Source organism: Nicotiana tabacum, chromosome 9 (assembly GCF_000715075.1).
Source record: "Nicotiana tabacum cultivar K326 chromosome 9, ASM71507v2, whole genome shotgun sequence".
NCBI lineage: Eukaryota > Viridiplantae > Streptophyta > Magnoliopsida > Solanales > Solanaceae > Nicotiana > Nicotiana tabacum.
In genome coordinates, this window is record NC_134088.1 from 18,741,924 (window position 1) to 18,752,556 (window position 10,633).

At 35.9% G+C, this 10,633-nt stretch overlaps 1 protein-coding gene, 1 long non-coding RNA gene and 1 other non-coding gene across 3 annotated transcripts; 2 read left to right on the top strand and 1 right to left on the bottom strand.

Moving 5' to 3' along the window:
- Positions 1–1,319: 1,319 nt before the first annotated feature.
- On the bottom strand, positions 1,320–1,898 carry LOC142163801 (secreted RxLR effector protein 161-like). Its single transcript, XM_075220944.1, has one exon. It carries the CDS (start codon positions 1,896–1,898, stop codon positions 1,320–1,322), a length of 579 nt encoding a protein of 192 aa, XP_075077045.1.
- A 1,536-nt stretch (positions 1,899–3,434) lies between these two features.
- On the top strand, positions 3,435–9,709 carry LOC142164187 (uncharacterized). The gene is made up of 2 exons (XR_012694793.1): positions 3,435–3,717; positions 9,511–9,709. It is a non-coding gene; the product is annotated as an uncharacterized LOC142164187 (long non-coding RNA).
- Positions 3,552–3,654, top strand: LOC142164544 (U6 spliceosomal RNA). The gene has a single exon (XR_012695302.1). It is a non-coding gene; the product is annotated as a U6 spliceosomal RNA (small nuclear RNA).
- Positions 9,710–10,633: the final 924 nt, after the last annotated feature.

Below are 10,633 nucleotides of genomic sequence, written 5' to 3' on the forward strand. Positions count from 1 at the left end.
TTACTAAAATATTCTTAATTGTTAAATATTAAATTTATCAAGAATTACGCATAAAAATAATTTAAGAAGACATATTTCTACTAATTTATCACCAAATATGTCTTTAACTATCATTACAAAAAGAATAAAGAACTATGATAAAGAAAGGAACGAGAATTGGCAGAACAAAGGAACAAAGAATTGGAGTTAAAGTAATTAGAATTGGAGTTAAAATCACATTAGGAGAAAAAAGAAGAAGAAGAAGGCAAAACCTATACGTTCTATGTTGGAGTTGGAGCGGCAGAGGTTCTGGCAAAAAATAGACTAAGACAAAGTAGGTTATAGGTTGGAGATTTGGAGTTAAAATAATAAAAAAAGTTAAAGGGTTAAATAGAATTATAGAGTAATAAGATAGGGTATAATTGGAAAGAAAAATAGGAAACAATCCCTGATGAAATTCGAATACAAACATAGAGCCTACGCATCGGAATATTAATAGGAACGTGCCTTCAACCATTATTATTCAAGCGTTGTAGGGAATCGCCTTTAAATCCTTTAGCAGAAAACCTAGAGAGTCTTCTAGTTGTGCCTATCATAGAATGCCAGACTGATGGAGTCACATGCGTATTTACAGGTAGGCTAGGGACTCTAAGGCAAATACTTTAGTCCTAGGGACTTCTCTATAAATTATATTTTCCCTAGGGACTCCTAATAAAAAATGTTTCTTTCCATAAAATAAAAAAAATACCATATATGCATAACTATAGAATATTATCTAATATATTATTTCCTTTGGGAGACAAGGTAAATAATTTATTACCTTATATGTGGACCACATTAGAAGTCTCTAGAAGAGACAGTAAATTTCTAACATCCTCCCACTTGGCTTACATATTAAAATCATATAATCCTTTATGAGAGATAAATATATAATATGGCCATAGACTTCATCACTCAACTAAAAGTTATGCAACAATCACTTTAGCTAGAACATATCATTACATGAATCATGGCGGTCATGCTCTTAAACAAACAATTCCTTCCATGTATTACAATGTACAATATGTTCTAACAAAGTGTCAACAACTTTATGAATGAACTTAATATAAGTCATTTAGAGTCCAACTTTATTGTCCAATGATCACAAAATAATACATGAAAAACCAAAGTGTGCACTGTCATGTATATCAAATAAACATAATGTCTAGACAAACTGTTAGAGAATAAAGCAAGGCTAAATTGAGCTACTAAGACCCATATGGGTTACATGATCCTTGAAAATATTAGCCGGCAGACCTTTAGTCAAAGGATCAGCAATCATCAGAGTAGTACTAACATGCTCAAAACTCACGTCTTGCTTTTTCACAGTCTCTAACCATGAAGTACTTTATGTCGATGTGCTTGCTCCGGCTGCCACTTTTATTATTCTTAGAAAAGAACTTTGCAGCTGAATTATCACATAAGATTCTCCATGGCCTTGAAATGGAATCAACAATCCTAAGGCCGGAAATAAAGTTTTTCAAATATAATGCCTGTGATGTAGCTTCATAGCATGCTATAAATTTAGCTTCCATTATGGATGTTGCAACAATGGTCTGCTTGACACTTTTCCAAGACACATCACATCCAGCAAGAAGTAAAATATATCCTGAAGTAGATTTACCAGTGTCTTTGCATCCACCCAAATCAGAGTCTGAATATCCAATCACCTCCAATGAGTCAGAGTATTTGTATATGAGCTTAAAATCCTTGGTTCCTTGCAAATATCTCAAAACCCTTTTACCAGCTTTCCAATGGTCAAGACTAGGGTTACTTTGATATCTGCCAAGTATTCCTACAGTAAAAGCAATATAAGGTCTAGTACAGACCTGTGCATACATAAGGCTCCCAACAAGCGAAGCATAGGGAATGTCTTTCATTTGCTCCTTTTCCAACACATTTTGTGGATATTGATTCAAAGAGAATTTGTCACCTTTAATTATGGGTGCTGTTATAGGCTAACAATTTTTCCTCCCGAATCTTTTCAGAATTCTTTCAATGTAAGCCTTTTGAGACAGTCCAAGTAATCTTTGGGATCTGTCTCTGTGAATCTCTATGCCAATGACATAAGAGGCTTCACCCATATCCTTCATCTCAAAAATCTGGATAAGGAACGGTTTAGTCTCGTGCAACAATCCCAAGTCACTACTTGCAAGCAAAATATCATCCACATATACGACTAGAAAAATATATTTTCTCCCACTTATCTTAAGGTATATACACCGATCAATGATGTTCTCCGTAAATCCAAATGAAGAAACAACATTATGAAATTTAATATACCATTGGCGGGAAGCCTGCTTTAGCCCATAAATGGATTTATTCAACTTGCAAATAAGGTGACTTTTGTCCTTATCACAAAATGCTTCAGGCTGACGCATGTATACCTCATCTTCAAGATCACCATTCAGGAAAGTTGTTTTCACATCCATTTGATGTAACTCTAAATCAAAATGAGCTACTAATGCCATGATTATTCTCAATGAATCCTTCTTTGATACTGGAGAGAAGGTTTTATGGTAATCGATGCCTTTCCTTTGCTCCTAAAATGTCTACTTGAATTAACACTTAGAACTTGTTGTCAATCTTTAATGGTCAACTATCATGAAATCACTATTCTCGTAGTTCATCCTGCATGTAACTAGAAAGAGGTTTGGACATAGTACCTAACTCTTTATATTTTTGCCGAATGAAATAAACAGGTTGAAATCAGCCTAAACCCCATCATCATATGGTGGATTTGATTAAAAAGAAAAAGAAAAAGAAAGGGAACTAGATACATTCCTTACCCTACAAACATATATGCAAAATGTCTAGCCTAAAGCAAGACTTAAATCTAAAGAAAAATCTATTGCCAATAGAGATTGCAATATATTGCAAATATATCGTTAATATGTTAACTAATGATAAAAAAATTTGCTCGAATATTATTGAGGATAACATGTTGGTTATGTGGAGGACGACTTAGCAAAATATGAAAGAAACATGCAAGTTTTTGAGAACTTAAGAATCTACCATTTTTCAACTACTTTTGTATTATCTTATTTGAAAAATTTATTATTCATATACTATGCATTCTAGACAAATCAAGTTATATAATAGACTTTAGTAGCATTAATAATAGTATATCATTTCTATTAAAAAAAAGAAAAAAAGAAAAAAGAGGAAATATAGTGCTTGAAAATGAATGCAAAATTGGAAGTTACAAAGTTTGCCCACCCAATTGCTTAAACTAAAAAATCCATTGGAGGTATAATATATGTGTATACTTGTGTATAACCAATGTACAATTTATATATATGGCTAGAAAAAGTAAACAATGAATATGGTCGGCTATTTATGTAAAGATCCCTTTCTTTTTCCTACTGGCCCAAGTTTCTTTTCATCGTAGTGTAGTCCAGAAGCAGCCCATTTCGTAAAATAGTCCATTTTCTGGTTCTATTCCAAGTTTCCAACCAAACCAGCTAGTCCCACACCGACCAAACGCTAAAAGTCTTTGCAATTCATATAGCGGAAGCAGAATAAGTGAGTTTGTCCCTTCGGGGACATCCGATAAAATTGGAACGATACAGAGAAGATTAGCATGGCCCCTGCGCAAGGATGACACGCACAAATCGAGAAATGGTCCAAATTTTTTTCTCCAAACAATCCGCCATTTTTTATCTCCTTTGCGACCTAGGTTAAAACCTTCAATCTGAGGTCAGTTGCTTTCTTTTTTACTTATTTATTATTGTCCTTCTTATCTCCATAGCTTCTTTTTGCGACCTAGGTTTTTGTTGGAATCTTCTTGCTTTCTTATTTATTTATTTATTTATTTGTACATCTTTGTTTATGTAAATGTTAAAAAACCTTCTTGCTTTGTTGGTTAAATGGCTATGGAGATTCGGGGTGGAGGAACAAGCGTTTTGGAGAGGGGTAATAGTAGACAAATATGGGGTGCTGGACGGGGCGGGGGCGGGGGCGGGGGCGGGGGGTGGGCAGAAGTAAGGACGTCAATTTGCTTTATGGGTGTGCGTTATGGAGGAATATTATGAAGTGATGGGTAGAATTTAGTGGCAATGTATCATTCGGGGTGGGGATAACATGTCGAAAGATGAATTCCCGAGCATTTACACCGTATCATGCCAAAGGGAGCTGACAGTTCAACAAATTAGGGTGATGCAAGGTGGAGAGATTTTCTGCGATTTGAGTTTTAGGAGGAATTTCCATGATTGGGAGGTGACTGAGTTTCAAAGATTGTTAGGGTTGCTTCACATCAATTGTAACAGATGGCCACGATGCATTGAGGTGGGGTTTGGGGAGTAACAGAGTTTTTTTTTTAGTTAAGTCTTTCTATGAAAAGCTATTGGTTAGGGAGGAGGATGCCTTAGGAAGGTGTGCTTCTTCACTTGGTTAGCTGCTAGAGGGGCGATCTTGACGGCCTAGAATCTTAGAAAGCAGAAGGTTGTTTGCCTTAGTTGATGGTTTATGTGTAAGGAGGCGAGTGATATATTGAGGTCTACCTTCGAGATTATGGTCGGATATATTTTGTTGGTTTGGTATCTCATGGGTGATGTCGAGAACCGTAAAGGAATTAATGTTTAGCTGGAAGAGCGGGAGAAGGAGGAGAAGGCGCCGAGCTTGGATTGTTGCTCCATTAGCACTCTAGAAGTCATATGGGTGATTTGGAGAGAAAGAAACGGAAGAGCTTTTGAAGAGGTAGAGAGAGTTTCACTCAGTTGAGGAGTAGCCTCCGATCCCTTATTTTCTTTTGTTACACCCATGAAGTTCCTTGTTGTATAGAAGATTAGGTTACTTTCGTAGAGAAATCATGTATTGTGTTGGTTTTCTACTTTTTGGTATACTTCTTGTATTCAACCGCTTTTGTTTTTGGCCCTCTTATTAATGAAAAAGTTTATTTACTTGATCCAAAAAAAAAAAAATTACTAAGCTTGAATGGTTGATGGTACCAAATTGCCTCTAGCCAGAAAACTGAGTAAGTTGCTGTAATGGACAAGGAAAGCTCAGCATTCTCTCTTGAACAGGACAAAGCTGAAGGTCTCATTAACTCCACATATACTTCACGAATAATTTTGTTTTGTCTTTTGTTGAGATAAACCCTTAATTACACAAAAATTTATGTTGACTCTCTACCGGATCAATAAGGACATCAATATGCCTGATTCTTCTTGATCAAACTATTATAGACTAAGAAGCTGATCCAAAATTGACACTCCGAATGCCAAATATTCCTCTTCAATTAAGTTGTTTTGCATCTACGTGATTTAAGGTTGCTGGCTGGAAACTTTGCCCTCTCTTTTGAGAATTGTCATCATGTGTATCTTCCTTAACATGGAACACATCGCTCTTACAGCTGCAAAACCTTTATCCGGTAATTGGGAAATTTTACCTGGTAAAAAAAATACAGAAATATTAAGAAATAAAGGAAGACTTTGCAAGAATTCGCAAGTCGGATGACCATTTGAGAAATTCAAAAATTTAGGGGGCAGCATGGCATGTCCCCGTTATGCTTAATTTCCACGATTTAACTTCTATTCGTTCCCCTCGCTCTCTCCTCCCTATTCTGTCTTTTCAAAGCAAATACACCCTGCATATGGTGTTGTGATTTTTGTACTTTCTTGAAATACTTTCAGATCTCACACCATTGGCAAAAGAAAATGTGGGAAGAAAAGTAAACCTTGTTTACCATCCTGGTGGTGCAGCAAAGTTTGACTCCCTTTGCTCGAACCTGCATAAATGAGATATCCACCAAAGTTTTCTTGGAGGTTTTCCAGGTGATTAATTGAACTCACATTACTGTTTGTTTTGGAGTTGATTGGGAGTATCACGAATAGAGCAAGGAGCCTTTGGGTGTACTTGGCTTTTGTGATCAGGTCCTGTATTTATTCCACTATTTTGGTCGCTTTGAACAGGCTGTATCTCTAGCTGTGGTCCTGTTCTTTTGTTGAGCACATAAAACCTTGAACTTTTTCCATTGCTTTTGTTAATGGATAAGACAATCAAATCCAACAGGCTTCAGTCTTGTCTTTTACTTTGTTAAATGATATTCCCTTTGCCCTCACTGTCGCCTTTTTCATCATTGTCACATTTCCTTCCCCACGTCATGGTCTAAAGAAGCCTATCCCTAACGAAGTTAAGCTTTAGGTATAGTGGTCTGCAAAGTTGTTTCCATTCCCAAACTTAAGTGATGGTATGTATAAGGTGACCTTGGTTTGGTTTTTTCATAACTTTAAGGGGTTGCAGGCTCTAGATTCTAGGTTTTTGGCTGTATCTTAACTTTTCATTTAGTTCATCTAATGTCGCTTCCTTTAGAGGCCTCTATTTAGGTTAATGCACGAGCCACTGTTGATGGTGGTTTATGATCCATAACAACTATGATTGCATGTTTTAAACTAATGCAGACCAAGTGAGAGTGCGGGGCATTACGTTACCTACAGATATGTTGTCTGGGCTGGTCTATAAGATCTTTTGCCATCTCAAATGGAGTAAAGTAGATAGAAATTATGTTTACCATGATGGTATAATCCTAGAATTAGTCTTTAGTTGTCAAGTAACGAGTGTCGTTGTGATGAACTATCGGATCAACAGTACTGTGAGGTCCAGAATGTATTTATAAGTTTGCGTAATATTCTCCTGGAATTCATGTAACATGCTCTTGATTATGTAATAAGTTCTCTTGGTTCGGCATGGATGTTCAAAATTCTCTTTTTATTAAGAAAAAGGAAGATTCTTTAATTTACTTATTTACTTTGTAACCTCTTTGGTTCATTAACTACAAAAGTATTAGAAGACACCGAATATTCAATTGCATAAAGACGTGGTAAAAGGGATATGTAATATTGTAAGCACTATAAGAGAAGATCTGCATGTACATGTAGTGAAAGCACACGTAAACTCTGTATAGAAAAGATTACATATTTTTATATACTAAATTTATATAAATTGGGAAGTAACTCTATCACCAAATCCTCCAGTTTACTTCATTAATTTTACGCTCGGTCCATGCTTAAAATACTAAGAACATTTATGAGGATAGAGGTTAGAGGATGTTGTCTTCTTATTAATCAAGAGCAAGGTTTAGAAAGCCCCATTGAGGTAGATAGATTTTTCATCGAGGAAAACTTAGATTAAAAAAGGTTTGAAGTTGCCTAAGATTGGGTCCGAAAATCAGTTGGCTGATATTCTTACTAAAGCATTGTCAAGCCAAATATTCTCAAAATGCCTTAGCAAGTTGGGCATGGATGATATCTATGAACCAACTGAGGAGGAGTGTTGAGATTTTCGGAAATATTCTCTGAGATCTTCTCTCCCTAAATATTGTTTCACACAAGGGAATGTCAATAATATTAATATACTCTCTAATTTTCAAGTCTGTTCACTGTAGCAAAGTTCTCTCTGCTTGACCCTGAAAAGCTGAGGATTTGTTTCTTGTGTTTTTTAATATTTCTGGCTTTCCGTCTCTCAAATTTGTTCTAAAAGTATGTCAGAACAAATATGCGTATATCAAACGTAACAAAGGGGAACCAATACATGGACTTTTTCCCCCTCTGCCTTTATTTACAATCCTGCTTCTTTCATAAGCCTCTGTATGACATTTCAGTGATACTTTACCCCTCCATCTTTATGAGTTTGAACAGACACCAACATTACTTGTGCTTCATTATCATACTTCACTGGCAACTGTTCCCAATATTAGCACTAATCAAGCTGCTCTTCTCGCCTTGAAATGTCACATTTCTTTTCATCCTAACAATATCTTAGCAAGAAATTGGTCTTCTAATTCCAGCCCAGTTTGCAGCTGGATTGGCATTGGCTCTCGCCACCATCGAGTGATAGCTTTAAATATTTTCTAGCATGAAACTTCAAGGTACCATTCCTCCACACATTGGAAACCTCTCATTTCTTGCTTCCCTCAACATCCGCAACGACACTTTTGGTGGAGATTTACCAAAAGAGATGGCTCATTTACAGAGGTTGAAAGTGATTGATGTCACAAGCAATAACTTCATTGGTGCCATCCCATCACTTCTAAATTTCTATTGCCTACGTAACCAATAAGAATTACATGGGGAACCAATACCATGCTTTCTTAATGGTGATTTGGTATCAATCTTTTCCTAATTAAGTCTGCCTGCTAAATTTTTGCTTACGAATGCTTTAAAATATTGTTTTGCATTTCTGCACAGAATTTTTCCATTTTTGGGCAACATTCTGTATTTTCGCATAGTGTTTTGCATTTCTGGACAGTGTTTCTGCATTTCTGCACAGTTTTGTGTCGTGTGCTTTATTTTTGTTGTTAAGATAATAGCTAGAGCTTTACATATTTGTGTGAGAAGAAATTTTGAAATTAGTGACAAGCAAGAGCATGTGCTGCAAGCATGTAATATAAGTACTGATTCTTTTTTGGTTATGGGAATATCTTGGCCAGTATGATGACCATAAAAATATCCAATTTCTTTTCTTTTCTCTTGTCATTTTCAGATCTACTAAAAATAAAAATCATACAAATCTACTACAATTGGTATAGCTCTCCCACATTGGATGGGGATGGGGATGGGGGGAGGGGGGTGGGGGCATTGGTCTCCTTATACGGTCTTGGGCTCCTCGCCTCTCGAGCTAGCTTTTAGGATTGAGTTAGGCCCAAGGTTCTTTCTTTGTGATAGTATCGGAGTCAAGCCCATCCCAATTCATTGTTTGCCAATGCCAATGTTGGGCCCCACACTAGATGTCCAGTCCTGGGCATTGCCACATGTCTCACATCGGATGGGGATAGGGCCATTGATCTCCTTATATGTTCTTGGGCAATTCTCACCTCTCGAGCTAGCTTTTGGGGTTGAGTTATCAACCAAATTGGTGAATTTCTTGCCTGATATTGTGACAATGTATTGTAAATGTCCAACTGCTGTTAGTCTTAAGCTTTGTCAGATGCTTATGGACCAACAACTTTAACTATGATGGTTGTTGAAGAAATATGAGAAACTCTACTTAGGTTTTTACTTTCTATTAACCTCCAAATATATTTCTAGAATGCTGTTAGCATTCATGTTCTCACACATTGCAAAATCGATCAACTGCTAGATAGTATTTTCCTAATATGTTTTTTTAACTTCTGTGTCTGTATCAGCTATCTTATAGACTACTATCATCTCTAAGAGAAATTCCCTCTGCACTTAGAGCTCAGCATTATGCTTTATTTGATTTGTCAATTTTTAACACATTGACAGATATAATGAGAGAATTTGTGAATATTTTATAAACCAAAATAGCTGGTAAGAGTACCACAATTGTTCAAGCCATGCTTAGACAAGGTTTCACTCATGCATGAATGAGGCAAGATTTGCTTCTTCTGTGTATACCCCATGATTTACCATTGCTAGTTACTCTTATTCATTTAAACTTCTGCTTGTTATGAATGTGATTTAGAGTTAATGGAAAAGTCAAAATATTGTTGATTGATGATTCTTTGTTCTTGTTTTTTTCTTTTTCCAATAGCAAGGATCAGGTTCTTCAAAATGAGAATTGAAGTCGACCAAGGATAAGATGGTGTTTGAAGACAGAGGAGAAGACATTTTATGTACTTCTGAGTCATATTTGTATACAGTGAAGGCTGAAGGGTATCATGATGTATTCAATACTTTATATTGTATAGACATTTTATTAGCAATGAAAAGTTATGATACAGTTCTATTTGGGAAATGCTTTTGGTGTGTCTATTCCATATTTAGTCTTCTGTTATTGCATAAAAACGAGAAGTCAATGCGTTTGAAGAACATACTAAACAGACTTCAATTATTCTATGATTAATAAGAATAAAGTTACGTTGTTATTAGGAAATGCAATAGACTTACAAAATTACTCCTTTATGCACAAATCACAGTTTTGACATGAAACACAACACCTTTGACTTTATGCACAAAAACAGAGCCTGAATATTTAAATAACTTCGTATTACGATGGAATTTGACTGTTCTTCATTTTCTACGTACTTACAATTTTCTCAACACTCTTGTAAATATTTCATGCTAATACAAAATTGTCTTAGTTCTTCAAGTTTCATTTAATGGAAGTTAAGCGGCAACTCACGTTGCTTATTTTTCTGAAGATTTAACCTAAATAGCCGCCACCCGACCACTTAAACTAAAATTAGCCGGTACATACATGATTATAACATGGATTATATATAATCAGTGCATAATCTATGTATACCGGCTAGAAAAATAAACAGCGAATCCAGCCGGCTATCTGGGTAAAAATCCCTATTTTTCTACTTAGACGCTGAAAATGTCTATCAGATACATGTCTATAAATGCTTGTGAACTGTACTGACAAATCATTTCTCAAATTTTTACATGCCATAGCTAAATCTAAGATCTATTTGTGGATGATAACTACCTTATAATTTAATTACTTTTCATAACTACAAAGACTTTTCAATTTACCCATCATAGCCATGCCAAATAAATAGAGTAATTTCACTGTATCAATGTTTTCCCTCAACCCCCTCTCTCTTCTCCCTCGACTTTCTCTCCTTTTTTCCCTCTCTCTTCGTCCTCGGCAAGGTCTCCGTCCAACCCCGTCTTTAATTCCCTTCGAAAAAGAGAATCGATCATCTTCG